At 41.0% G+C, this 22,709-nt stretch overlaps 1 protein-coding gene across 1 annotated transcript; it reads right to left on the bottom strand.

The window, feature by feature from the left end:
- Nucleotides 1-19,791: 19,791 nt before the first annotated feature.
- On the bottom strand, nt 19,792-21,975 carry LOC123966343 (transcription factor Sox-8). The gene is made up of 3 exons (XM_046042526.1): nt 21,383-21,975; nt 20,801-21,036; nt 19,792-20,635 (listed from the first exon to the last, which is right to left on the bottom strand). Exons 1-3 carry the CDS (start codon nt 21,796-21,798, stop codon nt 19,887-19,889), a joined length of 1,401 nt encoding a protein of 466 aa, XP_045898482.1. The 5' UTR covers nt 21,799-21,975; the 3' UTR covers nt 19,792-19,886.
- Between the last annotated feature and the right edge of the window lie 734 nt (nt 21,976-22,709).

The following is a 22,709-nucleotide window of genomic DNA, read 5'->3' as shown; positions in this document are numbered from 1 at the left end:
GACCTGTGTATTCTTCAAACTGTTCGTTTTCAACAATGCTCTGGCATCGGAATGTAAAAATGAAATGAAATCCCTTCCACAAGACCGTGACTGTGATTTGTGATTGCCATGCTGTTTGGTAAGTGGTAAGTGCAAGTCATTAAGCAATTACAGTAGTACGGTGAAACAGCACAATATGCATATAAAATACTACAGGCTACTAGGAAAGATGTACATATATTTTGAAAACAGCATTTTTTTGCACCTAGAGCGGAAAACACACCAACAAGCGCCCAAGCCAGGGAGAAGGAACAGAAACACCTGAAGGGGGCACTTACAGCCTGTGGATACCCTAAATGGACCTTTGTGAAACTACACAAAACTACAGGGGAGGAGGAAAAGAAGGTCAAATGCAACAACATTGTGATTCCATACGTGTCTGGAGTATCAGAGAAACTCAGGAGGATTTTCAACAAACACAACATCCCTGTGTTTTTTAAACCGAAGAACATGCTAAAACAGATACTGGTACACCCCAAAGACCGCACACCCAAACACAAGAAAAGCAATCTAATGCATGTGGTCCAATGCAGTGAGGAATGCAGAGACCTGTATATTGGGGAGACTAAACAACCACTACACAAACGCATGGCTCAACACAGAAGGGCCGACTCCTCAGGTCAAGACTCTGCAGTCTACTTACATCTGAAGGACAGAGGACACTCGTTTGAGGACCACCAGGAGCACATTTTAGACAGAGAGGATGGATGGTTTGAAAGAGGTGTCAAGGAAGCCATCTGCACCAGGGTCGAGAAGCCGTCATTGAACAGGGGAGGGGGTCTACGGCACCACTTATCCCCCACTTACAATGCGGCCTTTCCTCACTTCCCAGGAAACTCAACAAACGTAACCTATTGGCCTCAGGTGAGGATGCCAACGATGGTCCTTCAGTCTTGGCTTCGGATAATAGTGATGGTTGAACCGGTCCTCTGGTCATGTCAGTTTTTCTTAATCATAATTTTTACTTATGTTTTCTTTTGACAGGCACAAGCAATACACAAACCCAGGACAAATGCATTAATTTAACTGTTTCATAAATACCTCCATGTCTGTCATTACCAGTGTGCATGTGTGTGCAAGTGTTTCACAGTCCAGAAAAACAGTACAATCCAATTAATTTCAAATGAATCCATGGAGATTATGTTGTTTTTTTTGTTAAATAAAAAATAAACATTTGGGCAGCTGGATATGCTCAGTAAACAAACAAATTAATGAATACATTAAACCATATGGATCATCCATCCTTCCATTATCTATAACCCCTTATCCTGTTTAGACTTTGGATACAGATTGCTGGCAAATACTCATATTTCTGCATCCTGTGCTTGTCTCCATGGCAACATGGCAGTGGCCTAAGTGCTGAATGAAACCTGCTCTCTTTCCCATGCTTTTCTCTCCCTCTTTGTCCTTCTGTCTCTTCTTCTTCCTCCTAGAGCTTGTTTTCTCTCTGACAATGAAACTCAGGACACCTTACTCTGCAGGCCGAGAACACATGGGATCAGCAGAACATGCTCACTGTTAGGATAACAGCTTCATGTTTACATTTGTGGGCAGTACAAAGCCAGTCAGGTGCAGTTTAGAGATTGATGTAATACTCTTAAAAACCCCACTGAGTAATAAATAAAAGGTTACTAAAATACTTAATTGCCAAATTAGTTACTCCATAGGTTGGATATTACCGAATAATTGACTGCCGCCTTCTGCAAGCTGCAAATCCTCTTGTCTTTTCACCTGTTGTGTTTTTATTTATTTTTTGCAGTCCCAAGATTCTTTTTGCCTCTTAAACATTGTAAACAATAACGCATACTTTGGGACCTGGTCAGATCAGTGCTAAATACGATAATGATAACCTTAACTAAACTGGGTTAGACATGTGGGTTTATGCATACTTGTTTGTAATTTTCCTTCCCTTTTCTTTTCAGTTTCACAAACCTCCTCACCCTACTGCCTAATAACCGCCATCTGCTCTGCATCGCCAGCCCATTGTAATGGAGCAGCTACATTAACGGCTACACTTGTGACTCAGCTCATGAGCCTCTCTCTATGGAAAACTGATCTGGCTTCATTTATTTCCTCGTCTGAAATGACATTAATAAAATATGTCCATAAATTTGGAAATGAAATATCTGTTTACTTATGAGGGTAATGGGCATGTGTAATTGCTTCATTTGAATTCATGTCTATATTTGGCACACATCAATATTTATGCATGCTTCAGAGTTGACTGCTGACTATAAAAGTAAATATATCAAAGAGAGGGATAGAGGAAGTCCTTATTATATTAAACTGGATTAATATTACTAAGCAAAACTGCTGTAGGTATAATACGGACTGAGTTTTTTCTTACTTGTTTTGTACTGGAACTTGAATTTAAGAAGACATATTTTATTAGTCCCTCTAGGGGAAATTCAATTTCAAAATAATGCTACCATCAAAAAGTTAATTATAAGCCTCAAAAAGTGGTCATCAAGGCTATGGATACATCATCTGGTATACGGATGGATTTTGTTCTGATTTAAGATCATTTACATAAAAGCACCGTAAAATTCAAACAATTCCCTATCTTGTTTCTGTTATAATGTTGTATGGTACATGCCTACTGACTGCTGATTACCACACAGACTCATAATAGTCTTGTGATTCTATTATCTCCACAAATGCCAGTTCTTCCTCTACACAACCCAACTTGTATTAAATTAACACACTTTTCCGGATCCAGAGGCAGAATACAATCACAGTGACAGAGGAGGTCAAATAAATGAGCGATCCAGAGGCATACCATAATCCTGCATTACCTAATGGGAACAGAAAATTTGCATGTTAATTGTCTGCCTAAGAGCCTATTGCCACGGCTGAGAAACAGGACTGGAGTGGTTCATTGAGCTTACCATCATGCCATCATTTTCAGTCGTCCTAATTTAACCACAGTAGTGACGTGAAAATGAAAGGATTGTAAAAGTGATATAAAAAAGAGCAGTGTCGTCAACATAGACAAACTACAACAAACTAATTTGGTAAATTGTCTGTCCTCAAATTGACCATAGACCTGTTTTGCAGTTCATAAATGGAAACAATATTTGGTCATTAACAAAATTGTGTGTAATACTTATTTGGTAAGTACTGATCTATAATACATTGAAATTACATTTATTAATTTAATTTTTTTTTTTCTTTTGGCCATGTGGGGCAGCACAACAAGCTATAAAGTTGATTTGGCTAACATGTTTGCAAACAGTAAGGCGGGGGTGTGAAACTAAAACAGTTGAAATGCTCCAAACTCTTCATGGAGATGATGGGCGCTTCAGAGCCGGGGGATATTTCTCTGTGGCCAGTGTCCTGTAAACTAGAAAACAATTGTAGGTATGCCTAAATTAGGCGGTTGCTTATGTAGCACAATGTCAGGGGGCGCCGCAAGAGAAGATTTTCAACTCGATTCAACTCCACCTTGCTGGTGCAACACTGGCAATTTTAATTATGTGCACCTCACGCTGCGAGTCCAGACAGTAATGTAACTGGTAGAGTTTTGCAATATAAACATCTTTAAACTGAACCTAGCTCAGCTTTGCTCTGTTTTGGACTGTGAGCTGCACTTAAACGGAGCTGCTGAATTTAACGCGTGGATTTATGAGGAGATTTCTGCCTGATCAGTAGTGTTTTTGGTTGGGTTTGGTTTAACATGCAGCATGCAGTCCCAAACTGTGACGGTCTAAAGGGATAGGCTATATACCAGTGGATCAATAACGTAATGCACAGCAAAATAGAGGCCAGGGGCCTGTACCACAAAGTGAGTTCAACATACTCAGGATATCTGTAAGTTATCTAGCTTAACTAACCCTAACAATCGCGGTCGGGATAAGCGGTACCACAAAGCTGGTTATCAACTCAGTAACTCAACCCAGGGTTTCCCAATCCAGCCGTGAGCGCGTTCACATTAAAGAGGCAGTGTTAGCAGCAGATGACCAATCGCAGACATGAACAAGTCCACTGGCATCAGCGTGTCATATTTCACAAACGAGAGAACTGTAACACTACAGGAATACGACATAGGCCTAGTCCAAGTAGCACGGCTGCAGGTGATACATGCAGGGAGACAGAAAATCGAGTAGTAGTAGACCAGTAATATAGCCTAGTGTCTATGGGTGTACCCTATGCTAAAGGAGATATGAAAGGAAGCACTGAGGCACCTTTCCACCCCGCTGATTTGAATGGAGAGCAGTGAAGCCAATAAACTACTACTACAGGGCCACTTCCTGTTGGCACCAGCGTCTACTGCACATGATCGGCAGCATAACCGTGGTTTAATGACATAGAACAACTGCAGAAACACCGTAATTCTGGTAGCTACGCCAACAAAAAGTTTCATGGCTCAGTGTGTTTGTCTGACTCGGATTGTCACTGTTTAATCAGCCCACCTACAAGGTTCACCTGTCAAACACCAAAGCAGCGTCTCTTATTACTCTGATAGTTGTTTTTTTTTATAATCTATTTTTATAATCGAAGCAATATGGTTACATCTCATGTGCGACGGGGTGTCACATGGTTTTGACGTCATTTTTGGACCCACATGGATCCCTCCATGCAGGCTTTGGTCGGCTTCACTGTCCGATCTCTTGCTCACCCCCTTGGTTAGGAACCTTCCAAGAAAAAAAGACTTTTCGAACGCAGCCTTTGTCTCTGTAGGATGATATCACTATAGCCTACTCCGTATCACTGCAGCAAAAATAAAGCAGCCTATAAAACAGTCTGTGGGATTTCCTACAGATGGTTATGTCATTTTCCAAGAGAGCTGACTGGTCAGTAGACAGCGTTTTCATAGATTGATCTCTTATCTGGAACATAACCTGCTCCGGAGCAGGTTAGCCTTTCAGCATAAGTTACCATGGCGATCTACCTCGGTAAGAAGTGAACCACCTTTGTGGTTCTGAAAACCCAGGGTTAACCCCGAAGTTACCTGGATAAGCTCAAATCCTGCTCTGTGGTACAGGCCCCAGGTAGACTTAAAAATATTGTGAATTCTTTAAATAGGACCTTAGTCTGTAATATTGAAACTTTTTTTCTGTCAGAGAACATGTGGGAGAGATTCTGAATGTGCAGAAAGTTTTGAACATGAGCAGAAAACCTGCTGAAACACAGGAGCTTATAAAGTCCAGGAATTTGTAACTGAATTAAAATAAATCAATTTATCATTGAGGTGAAAAGGTCCCATGTAGGCCTATTAAAAGGTTATTTCTCCAAAGGAAGACTCAAAAGAGAAAACATACCTATTTAAAAGCAATCGCTGCAGAATGCCTGAAAGCCTTACTGCATTATTACATTTTAATACTTTGAATTGTCATATACCGCCTGAAAATTGTTTTTCGCTTTATATAGTTGGAGATTAACCATAATTAAGTCTTTAACGCTCAAACTTTTTGAAAATTTTCCCCAGACCCTCCTCTTCATTTGTCCCCTCCACCGTTTAAACTAAACCAGTGCTCTTGTATTTTAGGAAAATTACCCCATAAATTTACTACAATGCTAGAAAATAGCATCTGGATTGACACACACTTTTTGTGGGGAAACATTCCCAGATCCCAGGTTAGGTTTGGTCTCCCAGTTTAGGCTATGATGTGAAGGTTGACAAGGCTATATGGAGGCTGATGACAATCAATGATTATTGACTTGGCTCTTTATGCTTAAATTGGCTGCTGAATTTTTTTAAACAATTCCTGAGGACTGAGAAGTGATGACCCCAGCCACTGTGGTGGACTTTTTATGATTGGCCACTGGTGGGGCCAAACATCATTTGCGATGATGTCTGATGTCACATGTTAGGCTACCTTTTTGAGGGCTTAAGTGTTGTTGTTATTTCCCTACTTACCAGGAATCCACTAACCAGGAATTATGCCTTCAAATTACAGTAATTACAGTTAAATTGAATTGTATTTTGGAATAAAACTTTCCATGTTGCTTAGGTAAATAGCAATGTGCATTGCATCTTGTTTGCACATTGTGCTAACAAGATGGGTTGCCAGGTTTCACAGTAGCTCGTTGTGGAGACACTTTGGCAGGATAAAAATTAAATGAGGCATCATCTATCATTGTTGACATAATTTACAGAGCCCAGGAAATTAATGGATGCCATTTTCAAATGCAACTGGATAATAAAGAACTAAATTGTGCATCGGACTGTTTGGGATTTCTCCATTTCAATGAACCGACCGAATATCTTCATTATGTCTTGAGGCAAACTTGATTAACATTCTCTGCCACGTCCAGAAGCCAGTTTGATTGTTTTTGCAAGTTATGCAGTGAAAATGAATCATTTCACATGTGCCGTGTGCTCTCATGCATTGGAAATTGGTGCTTCATTCAAGTAACGTAACATTCACGCTCTTCTCAAGATCTATAGACATTGACTGGTTGTGATTTATGGATACCTCCACTTTTAAGCCCTTAGATTCAGTTCACCATTCTTTAGGTTCATTACTGGAGATAATTATAATACTCACCATTATATTTTTATAAAATGTCCAATAGTCTTCCTTGACTGAATCTTTGGCATTTCTTTTTTTCTAATAAGCCTGTGTTGAAACATTGTCTTTACTGTTCTGGAAAAACAGTAAATCTTTAAGCAGATCTTTAAGCAACCATGTACCAGCATCTATTAAGAAAGCACTGCTTTGACTGTAAAGTCACCACCAGTAACCACCACCAATAATCTCCACCTTCTGTGACTAGTCTCAGTTATGTTCTGTTAAACATGAATGTGCCTTTCAGTTTGTTTAAATACACTAAACCACTTCTTTATCGTCTATTAAATAGCAGTAAGTTTTTGATGTGGTGTTTTGCCATTGCTCAGGATTTGTGCACTGCATTGTCAAGTGTTGTCAGATTGTTGAATGTAAAGTTGAGGCTAAAAGTATTTTAAGAAGCAGCAATAGGAGAGGATTGAAGTCATGAGGTGAAAAGCAGTTTGGTTATTTGGCTGCTTGTCTTTGGGGTTCTGATCAGTGTCTGTAACTAAATTGTAAAGTGCCAGGACAGTGAAGTGACAGTTTTATAATGTCAGTAGTGTTGACCATGTGGCACTGAAAAATGGCACAAACATAGATGTAACACATAAATAAATAAAAAATTACATTCTACAGACAGGTGTGAAGAAATTCTTCCAAAGTGAGCTGAGTTTAAGGAAGGAATAAAGGGAAGTTGTGTGCGATGTGTTCTTCTGAACACTTGGCGGAGCAACAGAACCCAGGATCTAAATCAATTGATTTGAAGTGCTGCAGTGCCATCTTGTGGTGAATACCTCAATGTGTTTCTACTGTCAGACCTTTTGTGTAATATACTCCTCTTTTTGGTAATACATTCATTATCCATATTGTACATACATACTCCCATTACATATATTACAAGTACATATATTGTCAGAATTAAGCCACAATTTTACAACCAAAGCTATTTATAGCTTTGTTTTGTGTTTTAGAGGGTCGTATTGCTCAGCTGTGACTGGTGTCTGTTGTACATGGGAGAACAGGTGGAACTTGGCCTTTTCTTTGGGGAAATATCCTGTTTCCAGAGCAGCTTTACCACCTGTGGGTCTTATATTTTCCAGGAGAAAGTGAAGATGACACACACACCCCACTTTCTCCCCTGCCCAGATAGAGAAAGTGTGTGTGCGGGAGGTAGGACTGGACAATGAATCCAAATATTATCAAAATTGCAATATTCAAATCGCAGGAGCTGCAATTTGTTTTTGATAAAGGTAAAATGTATTATAACATCCCATTATAAATGAAGCATTGTGGTGCTACAAAGATGCTCAGGCTGGCAAATCATATTATCCAGACAGGGAACGTGCTTAGAGACCCCAGCAAAAAATCACATCCAAACTTTTATGCCTCTGCACTGGCGATGGCCCTGGCTGGAGATATAATGTTTTTGGACTGTCCATTTGTCCATCCCATTCTTTTGAGTGTGATATCTCAGAAAAGCATTGAGGGGAATTTATTTGAAATTGGCACAAATGTCCACTTGGACTCAAGGATGAACTGATTAGATTTTGGTGGTCAAAGATCAAGGTTGCTGAGACCCAACAAAACACATTTTTGGCCATGACTCAGGAATTCATACACTAATTATGACAAAATTTCACGCAAATGTCTACTAAGATTAAAATGATGAAGTGATGATATTTTATATCCAAAAGGTCAGAATGAATTGGGCAATTCCAGATTTCACACACATTGACTGTGACGACCCACTGAGTTCTTTCTGCCTTTCACTTCCTGCATCATTCTAAATTTCGAGCATCCTCAGAATCACGTGATTGCAAACAACGTGTTGGAGTGTCCCTAGCTAATTTTGATCCTGTGGATGAGTTTCATCTACAGCTCATAGAGAGGCTTCACATCTAAAAATGCCAGGAGAAAACAAAGCATGGGATGAAGCACGTGGAGCCTAAGCATGTCTAATTTTAGATCATTTAGTTGATGTAAGAAAATTTTTAATTATTTTTAGGAAGAAGGGTGTAGTTCAAATAATGTTTAGGGAAAATAAAGGCTAAAAGGCTGAACAAAATTATTTGACCAGTTTGACAAGGGCTTTGGAGGGACTGTATTTGAGGTTATGTTGCTCATGATATGGAGGTTTCTGTGAAGAAAACAGCCTCAGCTGTCCTGGGTGACCGGACAGCTTTGCATCTGTTGGTCGACAGATGCAAAATTATTACTGTGCTGAGCAGTTGTCCTGTGTTTGGCCACTGAGTGTTGTTATAGCTGAAGGTGCAGAGCCCACAATGAGAGTGGGGGCAGAGATGTGTGTCCTTTTGGTCCCTTATACATACATATGCACCGGTATAATTAAATACAAGCAACAAACAATGAGACAGTTTTATAATTAATATTTTTTTTGCTTTAATTATTAGCTTGAGTCATAAATAAAATGTATATGCAGCAAACACAACATACTACCAGTTCAAACAGAACAATGACGCAAGTTCACTGAAATCTGATTTGTTTTGCTAAGCTAAATGTATTAACTTTAAATGTTTTATCAAACAGGCATGTGACATGCAGGCACATTTCCATCCTCTCAGATGCTATTTGATGTTATTACATGACTGTAGGTTGTATTTTGACAGGCACGCTAGAGATGAACTGTAGCCCAAAAATTTAGGGGAAACCCCCTCAACCTTCGTGCCAGAATGAAGATTGTTTTTCTAGTCAAATCAGCTGGCCTGGAGATATTTCAGAGGAGAACTGCGGACGAGAGAGAGGGGGTAGAGAAATTAGGATGAAAAGCAAGTGATACCTTAGCCTTGGTGGTGCCAACCTGCCTTGTGATGATCGATCATGAATGATATTTGGAAAGTCCCTGCGGGGCAAAAACCTTTTGAGCCCAAAGGCAATCCTTTACCTCCTGTGGAAATCAACATCACATTTTGATGATAATTTTGTTATTTGTTTTCATTTTTTTTCATCTTGTGATGGGGAAATCCTCTGGGCAGGAGAGGGTGATTGGGCTTAAGGATGCAAAGGGAGTCTAGAATTATGGCCGATTGAAAGCTTTTCTGGACTGGGTTCAAGAAGTGCTGACGAAGCAAGACTAAACATCGCAAACCACAGTTGAAAGATTTGCACATGTGCTGGCTCCCCCTCCTCTCCTGCCACCCCGGGATTAGTCCCATCCTGGGAGAGCATCTACTTTTACATGTGTGCAGGCAGGCAGGCACACACACACACACACACACACACACACACACACTCTTTACATGTATATGCACTCTTGCAAAATTTGAGAAGGAAAGAAAGCAAGGCTGAGAAAAAGAGGTAAGTGTCAAGAATGATGGAGAAATTAGAAATAAGAAACAGGATTCCTGAGTAACCACAAGCAGAGGCATAAATTAAGTCAGCTACCCAGTTGTAGTAGAATAAAGTATGCAGGCCTAAGAATAAGTTGTAAGTTAGCCTCTATTTAGGAATGTAACAAAACAATAAAATAATTTATTTATCTTTTTTGTAAAACAAAAGATAGTGTTTGGGATGAACTTTTATTTTGGGCAGTATGGCAGAGTTTTGTTTTTCTTTGGTCAACAGATGCACTTCAGGTAATATTTGTTAATCGCTTCTCTTGAAGCAAAATGCAAAATTTTGATTAGCTCACACATGCCCAGATTATACCAGCATGCTTCACACCGTACCGAAGACCTGAGGCAGCCCTGCTCTCCACCTCTCCCAAAAACCTTTCTATGGGTTATATTTTGACTTGTCATAGAAAGACGTAACTAATAATCAATTCACTTGTGCCATTAAACACAATACTGAGGCCCTGGCTCTGGCACTCCTAAATGCAATGCTGCTTATTATTAGTTACAGTTCATCTGCATTTCATGAGTTGAAATGCCAAACATTGTCGAAATGTGAAGGGTTTAATGTGATGCATCACACTACATATACCAAGGGTTCCAATGCATCTTTTGCATCTTTTGATGACCAGTCAAACCACCTTTGAGACTGAAAGCACCCAACCCAACTTGACTATTTAGAGTGTTGTGTAAGCATTAGTGCCAGTATAATTTCAAAAAATGTGCAGCTGGAAAAAAAAATGTCCTGCTTTACAAGAGTGCCTTTTAAATTATTTGCCTACTCCAGTGATTTCCTCCCCTTATTTTGTGGATTTCTGACCTCCAGTAACCTTCACCAGTCGCCCTGTGCTGTCCCCCTGACTCCCTCCACTGAAGCACCTCTTCTCATATCAAAGTGAAAGGTCTGTTTTATTAAAAAAGCCATCGTCCCAAAACTACAGATCACTTTTCACAATTGATCATATAATCCCTGCGCACCATCCTACCCCACTTTAACACTGCCAGGAAGTGAAATGCAAGCTGCCTGGCTATTGGCGTGTGTGTGTATATATTTCCTATGCTTACGTTATTTGTACAAAATCTCTGGCATATGTGATTTAACGCAGTTGAAGAGACCTAATGATAGCTCTTCTAACTCAATATAAAGAGATCCAAATCAAATTAGCAGCAGCTGCCCAAAGGATGAACTTAAAGGAGAGTTTCTTTCTAATCGGATCATTAAAAAATAGAGGAGAAATAAATGTGGAGTTCTGTTGTCAGATGATTTCAGGCTACATGTCTGAAATAACAGCATGAAATCCATTTCTGGAGCAACGTGTTCTTGTTCATTGGAAAGCTTTACCATTTCCCTTCCAGCCCACCCCTCCTCCATGAAACCATAAAAACAGTCCAGCAGTACCAGGGGCAGCCTAGCACCAGGTCCCCTGCCTAGTCATGGGGCAAAGTTCAAGCTCATTAGCTGCTACAGTGGATAGTTTGTCTTGCTGGCACAAGCAAGAGTTCACTACGTCACTCTAATGCCAGCTGCCCTGTCTTCTCTCTGTCCTCCTGTCTCATGTGTTTGTCCCAGACCTTTAAAATTTGACACTACCATTACTTCATAACCACGTGACATCATGGCTCTGTCACTAAGACAAATTGGGATTTTTCATTTTGTTCTTTTACAGAGGAGTGATGCAGCTAGCTGGGTTGAAACATGTGACTGGAAGTGGGTTCTAAGATGACTTGGACAATGAAGCATTGGTTGGGGGGGGGGGGGTCATGTCCCTTCTTTTGACTCTTGGCTGAAGAACTGAGGAGAGAAGGGAGACTTTTATCTATGGTCATGAGGGAATTTTAGCATTCAGCATGTAATATATCAGATGTGAGATTTAAATTGTTTTATTGAATCTTATTGTTGAGTGTTTTTTTTCTATGAATACACTACCACTAATAATGACTAAACAGGCAGACATTTGATCGCTGGGTTTATGTTGATTTTGAACCCAAACCAGGCCATTTATTTTTGGGGGTTCTGGCTGTGGGTGTCCTTACTGAGTGCTAGCATAATGCTCATTCCTGGCCTTCCTGAAAAGTCAACATGGTGCTGTCAAACACCGTTGTTTCTCTATGAAATATCATGAATATAATTGTCACTGAGCACTGACTGTTGTCATGCGAATTCTCGACGTGGGAGAAAGAAATGGCGCAGGACCAAGACAAACATCACTTTAAGGAATACCAAGTACAGAAAGGAGGACTGGAAACCACAGACTCCAGTCTTACTCCATTCTTGTATTACTGGCTGTTTTGTGGTCAAGGTTGAGCCTCCATGACAAGCTCCATCTTTGACCATTTACCTATACTTGCGTCATTCACATCACAGAACACCAAGTTTGGCCACAAACTAGCATGACTATAAAGTGTGTGCATACTTTCTCTCTTCTCATCATCTAATATCTTGTCCTCAAACTGCCCTGATTTTCATAAATTCAAATCATCATCTGCGTCTGCTGGTCCAAATATAACTTGCAGCAACCATTTGCATTGAGCAGCGTTTAGCTGCTGCAGTCAAATCCAGCTGCTGGACTTCAGCACAGCTCCGACCATTATGAAACACTGTTCCAAAGCCCTAAAGCCACAGTTCAGGGCCTATATGTCCCCTCTGTCTCCTGGTCTGTGAGAGGAAGCGACAGTCAGGGACCCAGTGTCGGGTTGGAGGCGCCAGAGCATTGTGCAGTGGGTGACCTCTGCAACCACGCTGAGGTTTGTTGCTCTCACCATAGCTCAGCTGTAATGAACTCAGCAGACCACTAAAAGGCTTAGGCTTCCTCTCGCTACCCATGCTCAGACCCAGCTCCCCAGCTTCACTGAGGCTGCACTCCCTCGAAAGACAGTGTAAGACCTCTGTTTGTGTTTGTTGCAGTCCTGTTGAGATTGTCTGTCTGACTGAATGCAGCTGATGCAAGTTCTTGGGTTTGGTGTTGAGTTTAAAAGTTTGATAGTTTTGCACTGTGTAGGAGGAGGTAAGCAGGGACATATCTGTTTGATGCTACCCATTTGTAGTTTTTGGGAGGTGGTAAATGGCCACTATAATTCAACTCAGGCTTTATACTGATTTGTTGCAGTTGTCTGAATGCAAAATAAAAGAAGAGCGAAAACAGAAAAAACAAACGAGTGAATGAATTCTTGAAAGATTTGTTGCTAGATGCTCTAACACATTTCACTAAAACTGCAAAGTGAGAAACCTGTTCAGAGATCGGCGCTGTTAATACAGTGTGTTGCTCATTTCAAAGTAGGGAGCAGGAGTGTTTCACAGTGTCTGGACTGTGATGAGGTGAGAGAGGGTTGTGTAAATGCCCCTTCAGCCACTTGCTATCAAGGTCCTCTGTTGCCCACAAAAACACACAACACACCTCTCCTGCAGGCCCCATATTGTTTTATTTTTTGACAATAGATTCAGTTACATAATGAAGCCCATCCATATCAAAGGCTGGACCAGGGATAGACTGGCGTTGCTCCAAGCCCCTCAGAACGGGCCAAAACCACATGGGAGAACAAACTCTTCCCTATTTTCTTCTCCCTCTCCCCTGCTTTTTGTCATACCACAAAAGATATCAAGTGTGAGAGGATGGACATGTGTTGCTGATCATGTGCGTATTAAACAAATATTGCAATGGTCACCTAATATGTTGCGGTGTACTGTCCGTTTTAGTATGGCCTAGAAACCAGAGAAAGTGTGGCATCCCAGACATGGTTTTAAAATGTGTTCCTCATGGTACTACAGTCTATAGGCTTGAGAATTGAGTCAGTGAGTATAGAAAATGCGACCGCAGGCTTGTGGAGAATATATGCACTAGCAGGGTAAATGGGTTTTGATGGGCTCTGCTGTTTTTTGTCTGAATCGCCATGTTGCGCTGGGCGACAAAATTTGGTGCTCCCACAGAGTGCACTCACACACAGCTCTGCCAACACCGAGCTACATTTAAAACTCTGGTCCTGCTGTCCCTGCCGCACTCTCTGCCAAGCAACTCCGCAAACAACAGAAATGAGGGAGAGAGATTTTTCTTTCTCCTCTTTCTACCTGAGACTTTCCAGCCTTCTGTTTGTTTCCTCCTTTCTTCCCTCTCTCATCATCATATTTTGTTGACTTATTTTCTCTCTTCCATTTGCCTCTCTTGCTTTGTCTCTACCTCTACTACCTCCAGTAGCATGAAAAATCTGTGGCAAATGTTCCTCCCACTCTTCACATTCCAGGGTCTCTCTCTCTCTGTCTCTCTCTCCCTCCCTCCTCTGTTTCATCAGTGACAGAGGAGTGCAACTTGTGTGGGTTCTGGGGGGCCGTAGGGTAACTGTGTGTGTGTGTGTGTGTGTGTGAAGGGGGACTGTAATATGCTAATTCATCATTCTTAATTAAATTGGCCGGACGAGAGATTCCCTTATTGACATAATAATTTTGAATTAATGATTGTGGGTCTCAGTAACGCTCAAGACCCCACACAGTAACATGTAAATAATGTCCATATTACAATTGTTGATGGCTTCTTATTTACAAGAGCCAGAAGATTTTAAGCTATTAGTGCAAAACTAGATAATTTGTCTATTTTAAAAAGCTCTTCACCTTACATTTAACATTTCAAAGTAGATAAAAATATTACATCAATCTGTCAATCATCAAAAGTCTTTCATGTGTGACTAAAATCCACGACAGAAATCTCACTCTGTGATGAGTACGGATACAGGAAGTGTGAAAGGAAAAAAGGTTGAGATGAGTGAACTTCAAAGTAAAGATGGAGAGAGTGCATGACGATGGAAATGTGCCATAGTTCAACAAAAGCAGAAATCTGTGACAATGAAAACACAGCCATAGTTACTAATCAACAAGTCTTAAAGCTGTGGAAAGAAGATGAGCAGCTATGCTGCCACCCCATTCACAATTGAGATGTGCCAAGAAAAAGTGAAAAGGAGAGAACAAATGAAAAAAGAGAGTGAAAGACTGTGGACAACTGTTCAGAGAACAGAACATGACCAGATGTCAAATTGTTGCTGTATTTTTTTCTATTTTCTTTTCTCCCTTTTTTAAAAAATTGGAATACTCCACCTGTGATGACTGTTTGTCTTCAACACTATCACTATCACCATTTCACAGTGCTGATAAACCCCACTTTTGGTAAAATAATATTTTTTATTTAAAAATAATATCTGACCTTTTGTTTTTTTATACATATTACAAATGTGCTCTTCACCAAATGTGAAATTTATGAGTACCACAAAGTTTCATTAATCAGTAAAAGTAACCTGACACTCTCTGACTTTCTGTGGTGCAGTAATCCCACCCCATCTGGTACTCCAAGCAGGTTGAAACAGACACTGAGAATTATTTGCAAATAGTTTTAGACCCAGGCCTGATTATCTTTTCAGTAAACAATCATTATCAGTCGCTCCACTGGGACAGATTTATTTCAAAATAGATTTTTTTTTCCTCCCCTCCATGCCTGATTGACGCACCAGATTTGAGATTTTATGATTACAAAGTCTTGAAAGAGCTTTATCCATTGATCCCTCATGATTGACCAAGAAATATTTCAATCCTTAAAGTAAAAACAAACCGCAACTTCATCATCATTTAAACCAAAACTGTTCAAGTTTGGACTTTTACCTCCACGCACTTTGAATAAATCTCTCTTTTTCTTCTCAAACATTTTAATTTCAGTTTAGGTGGCTAAGCTGGTTGAAGTTAGCGTTAGGTCCTCACAGCAACTGGTTAAAATAAGCATTGCTGGCCACTCGTAGGTGACTGTGGTCGAGCCAGCAACAATTTAGTGGCATTTCGAGAGCCAGAGTGTTGGCGCTCAACTTCTCTCCCTTCTTCTCTCAATTCTGTGAGGAATTGGGGAGCTTAATGTTCTGTCTACCACCCTGTTTAGCTTGGCCTGGTCATGCCAGCAAACACAGGAGACACCAATAATAAAATTCGCTCCTTTTATTTAGTGAGAAGGACAGGTAGACAAGGCAAAATAAACCCCAGGAAGTCATTTAGTTGGGTGGAGTGGCTAGAATCTAGTGTTTGCTTTGGAAGCAGAGTGAGATGCAAACAAGTGGGTCAGACAGGTTTTTAAGAAATAATCTACTGTATGCCATTTTGACTTGATTTATATGTTGCTTAAATTCAAACCTCGTAGTTACAATGTTATCTGCAAATTTCCCAGTGAAATAAACTAATGTAAAATGGCTGTAGTTCAAAAGTTTTAAAGGTATTGCCCAATTGTACGAGAATGATGAATACATTTAATTTGGTACAGTAATAAGGGTTAAAGAGAAACACCAACATAACTCCATCTGTTATCTAACTCTAATTATTTTATAATTTGTTGTAGGTAACATGTAATTTTTGTAGAGACAATAAATTGCCATTGATGATGAGACATTTGGTATATGCAGAATGAAGATCTAGAGAACTTATAGAGAGACCCGGCGTGTCAAGAGGAATCAGGCTGGGCAGATTCAGTGGCGGGCAATAAGCATGCTTTATGTCCACTTCATTTCCCTTGCAAATCAGCCTCGCATTCTCAGAGTTTTCACAGTTCCCAGCTCCCTATTTTTCCCCGAAACATGCCCTGAGTCAGCCAGCCTCATTAAATAGGATGAGACTATTACCAGGCGAGTTATCCTGCTCCTAACAATGGGATGTGGTCAGGTGGTGGAGGCACCAGTTTCACTGGGTTCATTTCGCTTCCCCCTCTCATGTCCTCTGGGTCCAAGACCGCGACTCCCACTTCGGCCAATAACGCCCTCACTCCGTCAACAGTAACTGTGACAGCTGGAATGTAGCACAGCCTCAGTGTGGCAGTGATAAAATTACTGTAAATTGTATTTCATTTCCAATTTCTGCATAAATTGAGTGTGATGTGGGAGAGTTTATGTATGTGTAAGCACCAACTGCGCACTGTTTTGGTGCACTGTGGTGGTACACAATGTGAATTTATGTCCATAAATGTCCAATTCTTCTCAGACAACATTTCAACTGCAGTGTAAAAATGTTCTTCCTTCATTCATCCATTCCTTCATTCAGTATACTGTGCTGATGTAACTCCCCTCCATTCCAGTTCATTGTTTTTTGCTGTTTACAGTAAGGCTTTCAACAGGCCCAATCAGAAACTGTGGACATGTTCCAGGGAAACAGGACCCAAGCACCCTGAAGAGCCTTTTTGCCTCACTTTTATTCACTCCTGTTCTTTCTCAAGAGTTCCTCCTGAAAGTATTTGGCAAACACTGGTAAAAAAAAAAAAGACTTTGAGGGAAGAAAAACAACAAGTCGTTCTTGAGCCACCCACACCCCATCTGCTGTGGTATTATCTTCTTTTATTATCTACAGATTATGTGCGCTGATATGATTTCTACAGTTTGGTCTGGTGGTCATTGTGGTTGTTTTTGTTGTTTTGTTTTTTTTTTGTTTTGTTTTGTGGAGTGCTGTGATATGAGACAGTAAAGGGGGGTGTCCTCCCCCATGTGCATCTAATCGTCCATTCAGGGCCCTCTTAATGGCTTGTCAGTTCCCCTTGCCCTTCCATTTTCTGTCCAATTAATTCCTTTCTAGCTGTCCGGATAAAGGGACACAATGGGGCCCCTCCACAGCATAATGAATCATTAAAATTCAGCAGCGCGGCCCTGGCACTTGGCTTCTCCCTGGGCTGGTTAGGGACGGCTGCTTGGCATGCATGCCAGGGCCAACTTAAGCATTCTACCCACTCGACCAGAGGAGATGGGACCTCTCCTCATTCCTCTCTCATCTATGGTTTAATGCAAAATTCTGAACTTTACTGTTTTGCTAGATACATCTATAACCACATCAAGTGTCAACTCCAGGCCCTGTAAGGTCAGACGGTTTTGAGGGTGGCACCAGAAATGGAGAAAAGCTATATATAAGCTAAAGCCTATATATTTCTCAAAACAAGACTAAATGAAACACTCATGACGTCTAATGCAAAAGAATAATTTAACATGTATTTTGCATTTTGCAAAACTCGACAGACTTAGACATCCACTTTATTTGAGCAGCATCCAATTAAATTGACTGTGAACGTTTAATTGCTGTCTCTGTGGAAAACTCTTCAGAGGGATAAGAGCTGAGAATAATTCCCTGAAGGTCTCACTGGTCTCCCCTCACAGCTGTAGCTTACAGTACAGATGTCAGACAAGGCTAATGTGAACAGCTGGCATCCAGCGTGAAGGCAAACCCATAAACATGCTCATGTAAATGCAATTAATTCTATTTATTTTTTCACGTTGTTTCCAAATATATTTCAGAACAAATGTGAACAAGTTGACAAAAAAGAATGACAAAGACCAATATCAAGATAAAGTATCTTTTATTTTTTTTTTAAATGGCCAGCGAATGGGTTAGCTGTGCATGTGTGAATGAAACTCTAGTTAATAGAACAACAATAATTTTCACAGCCTTTCTCAAAATTATACACCAGAATAATATACAAAACACAGTTCTGTGGACAAAACCTGGAGCATGATACTCCATACGTTTCTCATACAGCATCTCACAGAACATTACAAACCAAGGCTGTAAGGAATGATATCAAATTAAGGATATAATCAGGTTAACTGTAGGAGTTTCTGGTGTGGGTTACTGATTGTGTTCTGCCTGAAGTTTGTTAATAATTCAATTTCATCTTGAAATACTGACAGTAAGCATTAGAAGGCACAAAAATGTTTTGCGCGAAACTGCAGCAGTGAGTTGGCACTTGATGGTCAATGAGATAAATATGGGCAAAAGTACACACACACACACTTAAATTCCTCCTTAAACCCTGAATACTATTCTTTGAGTCATGGATAAAGTTTAAAGATAATTTTCATTAAAGAGTTTTTTAAGTATCGTTTGGTGTGTATCATGCCATGGGATATGTATCTCTTTCCCAAAGAAATGGCTCACAGATACAGAAGCGCTGTATCTCCCTGACACACACACACACACACACACACACACGGATGCATGCACACACACATATCCGCATGTTGTCCATCCGCATATACAGGAGGTCCAGCTGACATGTCACTCAGAGTGTGTGGTGTTATTTTACCCCATTTCCTTTAACTCTAGATCATGACTAATCGCAATTTGACAAGCATAGCTTTCAGACACCTGTTCTGTCCTGTGCGCTTCTGTTGGTCCAGCTCTGTTTGCTTGCAACTTGGAATGGAGATGTTACTGGAAATTGGTCTTCAGCGGAATGATATCAGAATTATTGTACTTGTACTGTCCTTCACTTCATTTACCTTATTTTGATTTTTTTTAAACAGTACTGTAAATAACCAAACCCACATTACATGTTTTTATCTACTTTAAGAACAAAAAAAGAAACCAATAATGCATGAACATAAATACATAAGACTTTTATGACAAAATGACACTATAAGATTCATATGAGCCATTTAGTTAAGACTGATCCACTGATGCAAATGTGCTGCGTTATAGCTCTGGCCATTAATGTAAATTTTCCTGCAAATTCACATCATTGGTCCCGTGTACATTCTCCAATGTATCTGCTTCTCCATCTGCTTCGCGACAGAATTGAGCAAAACCGTTTCTCTCCTACACAACTCAGTGGCAGGCCATTTGCTTTACCTCAAGTGTGTGCACACGTGCAATCTTAAACTGGAAAGAAGGGGGATGTACAGGATGTAGGCGTAGGCGACATGTCCTCATGGAGGAGTTTGGCTCACCAACAACACAATTTGTCTTTGTGTAAAAAGTCTGTACAAGTGTTTTCATTGCAACGATATAGCTTTGTATAAAATCAGCAGGCACTTTTTTTCTTTTGTTTGTTTCATCTTCAAATGGTCACAGGTAGCCTACTAACCCCCCCCCCCCCCCCCCCCCCCCCCCCCCCCCCCCCCCCCCCCTCACACACACACACACACATACTTTTCCACCTGCTCCTTACTTCCTTCATTAGTAGTGCATCAATCTGAATGAGTCTCTGGTGCGAACTGACAGTTTCTTGTCACCTTAAGGTCGAGACAGCGTGGTGTAGACGGGCTGGTCCCAGCTGGAGGCGGTAGGGCTGTGGGCAGGAGCCATGGCCAGACTGTTAAGGATTGGGTTGCTGTAGGGCCGCCTGGATGAGTGGAAGTACGGGTACTGGTAGAGGCTAGAAGGGTAGCCAGAGTAAGGGTTGTAATAGTTGGAGCTCTGGATGTCACTATAGTCACACTGGGAGCTGGAGAAAGAAGCTGCAGCCGAGGCAGCTGACGTAGCCGAGGTGACACAGGCCTGGCTACTGTAGGAGCCATAATCGGAGTGTGAGGGTGACCTGTGGGAGTGCTCGCTGTAGTGGCTGGGGCTCAGTTGCTCCGTTTTAATGTGGAGCCGGTGCTGGCCCACCTCGCTGGCGGAGGGAGAGGTGGAGGACATGGTGCTCTTGCGGCTCCACGCTGACCCATTGGCGCCTGCGTATGAGGAAGTGTAAGAGCCACCAGGCGCTGGAGCCTGCCCATGGCTGTGGTCTGAAGGCAGGGTGGAGGAGCCTGAGGCGTGGCCATTGAGCGGGAGGTATTGGTCAAACTCGTGCACATCGAAGGTCTCCATGTTGCTGATGACATCAGTGCTGAGCTCAGAGATGTCGACGTTGCTGAAGTCGATGTTTTGCCTGCTGCTGTCAACAAGACGACGGCCTTCATGTTTCAGATCCTGCTTCACCCCATGGTGCAGGTCTGTTTTGGGAGTAGTGGGCGGTGTAGGGGGACCATGGGGCTGCCCTGAAAAGAAAATAATACCAATATAAAGCATGAGGCTTTGTCACTCCAACTACAAAAATTATTTAAACAATTTACAATAGCCTAAAAATATTTCTTTCCTAAAGTAAAACTCTCAAACTAGTTGCATTTTGAAACATTATTTGTTTTATTAAATTAACAACATACCTGCATGTTCTGGGTGGTGGTGTCCATCAGTCATCCCTGCCAGTCCTCCCATCCCTGGTTCAGCTTTATACATGTGATGTGCCAGTTCTGCTCCTGAGTCTGAGTCGCTCTGGCCTGGTTTCACATTCTTCCGTCGCCGGGGCTGGTACTTATAGTCTGGATGATCTTTCTTGTGCTGAACCCGAAGCCTCTCTGCTTCCTCTACAAACGGCCTCTTCTCACTTTCCGAGAGCAAACTATGGTGGACAAAATATTATAAAACATTAAATGTATGCAATCAAACTAAACAAAAATAACAATGTGAAATTTAGCTGTATTTATTTATTTTCAAGAGGTCAGAAGTAAATGCCAATTTTCCTTTTTAAAAATGTATTCTAAATCGTTTAAGTTGAAAAATCAAAACTTTTTGAAATTGTAACTGTATAAAACTGTATATTTTTGTAATTGCCAAAGCCGGCAACTAAAAATATTATGTATGAAATGATGCCCAAATCTGTAGCCATAATTTTCTTTTAATTATATGGATTCACACCCTGTTTATCCCCGCATTTCTTTTTTTTAACATATAAAATGTTTCCTTACCGCCACAGTTTCCCCAGAGTCTTGCTCAGTTCTGCATTGTGCAGGTGTGGATACTGATCCGCCAGCTTTCTGCGGGCCGCTTGCGCCCAAACCATGAACGCATTCATTGGTCTCTTGACGTGAGGTTTACTCTTCAGAGATCCGTTCCCTCTCACGGGCATGGGCACCAAGGACCAGTCGTATCCTTTCAGGACCTGAGAGACGGCGTCCCGTATGCAAGCTGGGAACCGGTCGTCGTCCTCGCAGTCCAGTTTCTTGCCCAAACCGGCGAGCAAGGATCCTTGGCCGTCGGAGCCTGTCGGTGAGGACGGAGCATCGGAGTCGGACTCGTCCTGGGACATGGAGCTGTTTGTGCCCGATGGACTGCACGGCTGGTCGCTGACACACTTGTCATGCTCCTCTGTCATTTTTAGCATTATTCGTTCAGCCCCTTAGGAATGAAAATCCGAAAATGTAATCTTCAATTAAAAACAAAAATCACTGTTACCACTGAATTCAAGCGCGCAGCGAATTGGCCAGTGCGCCTTTTACGCACGGTGCGCCACAGTAAATTCCTTTAACAATTTCAGTCAATACAAGTCCGTTGTTTTCCTTCTGCCTCCCTGTTTGTTTGTCTTCGTTAGTCTTGTTTTCCTAGGCTGTAATGGGAGGTGCAGTCTTGAAAGTTGTGGACCACAATGTGAGCTGAGGTGTCACACGTTACAGCAACTTGAGTTGGAGTTTTAAAATCATCACTCCACCCTCCGCCTAGGATTGGCCGGAACAAATCACCACTTTTCCCCATTGGTTTAGGGTTTTATGTGGGCTTCATTACTTTTTTTTTTTCTCTATTGGTGTGGCAGTTCTGTGTTTATTAAAGTTGACACTTTATGTCACAGATATCTGCCACAATTTTAAAATGCTTTTAGGAAATGTAATGAGAAATATGTAATAAGTAGATGTAATCAGCCCCTTTTTATTTTTTTAAACACACATTGGATGTTGTTTTCCCATTAATGCAGCAAATGTAAATATAAAATTCTAAATAAGTAAATAATTATATTTGGTAATATTTCAGTCTTAATATTAATAATTAATTAATTTTGGTGAGAAAATCATCAAAATGAATGCGTGTAAAAACTCTTGAGAAGGTCCTGAGGAACTGAAACGTTTTTATGATCAGTGAATTGTTAATTGCAAGACAGTCTGATACAATGGCTTGCATCTGACATAGGATTGAAGTGCGAATATCTCCTTTGGGGGGAAAAAAGTAATATGATTACTGCAATATAGGCTCATGATATCTATGATATCATATTACTTATTACATATTACTTTCCTGTCTATA

The sequence above is a fragment of the Micropterus dolomieu genome, linkage group LG02, assembly GCF_021292245.1.
Source record: "Micropterus dolomieu isolate WLL.071019.BEF.003 ecotype Adirondacks linkage group LG02, ASM2129224v1, whole genome shotgun sequence".
In the NCBI taxonomy this organism is placed as follows: Eukaryota; Metazoa; Chordata; class Actinopteri; order Centrarchiformes; family Centrarchidae; genus Micropterus; species Micropterus dolomieu.
Note: the sequence above shows the minus strand (reverse complement) of the source record. Positions and strands in the feature narration are given on the sequence as shown.

What these genes read in the sequence shown, in the direction of transcription:
- LOC123966343 (XM_046042526.1), bottom strand. Translation starts at nt 21,798, where the DNA reads ATGCTAAAAATGACAGAGGAGCATGACAAGTGTGTCAGCGACCAGCCG. An exon ending in ACTCTGGGGAAACTGTGGCG is followed by an intron (nt 21,037 to 21,382) that starts GTAAGGAAACAT and finishes TGTCCACCATAG; the next exon opens with TTTGCTCTCGGAAAGTGAGA. An exon ending in CCACCACCCAGAACATGCAG is followed by an intron (nt 20,636 to 20,800) that starts GTATGTTGTTAA and finishes TTTTCTTTTCAG; the next exon opens with GGCAGCCCCATGGTCCCCCT.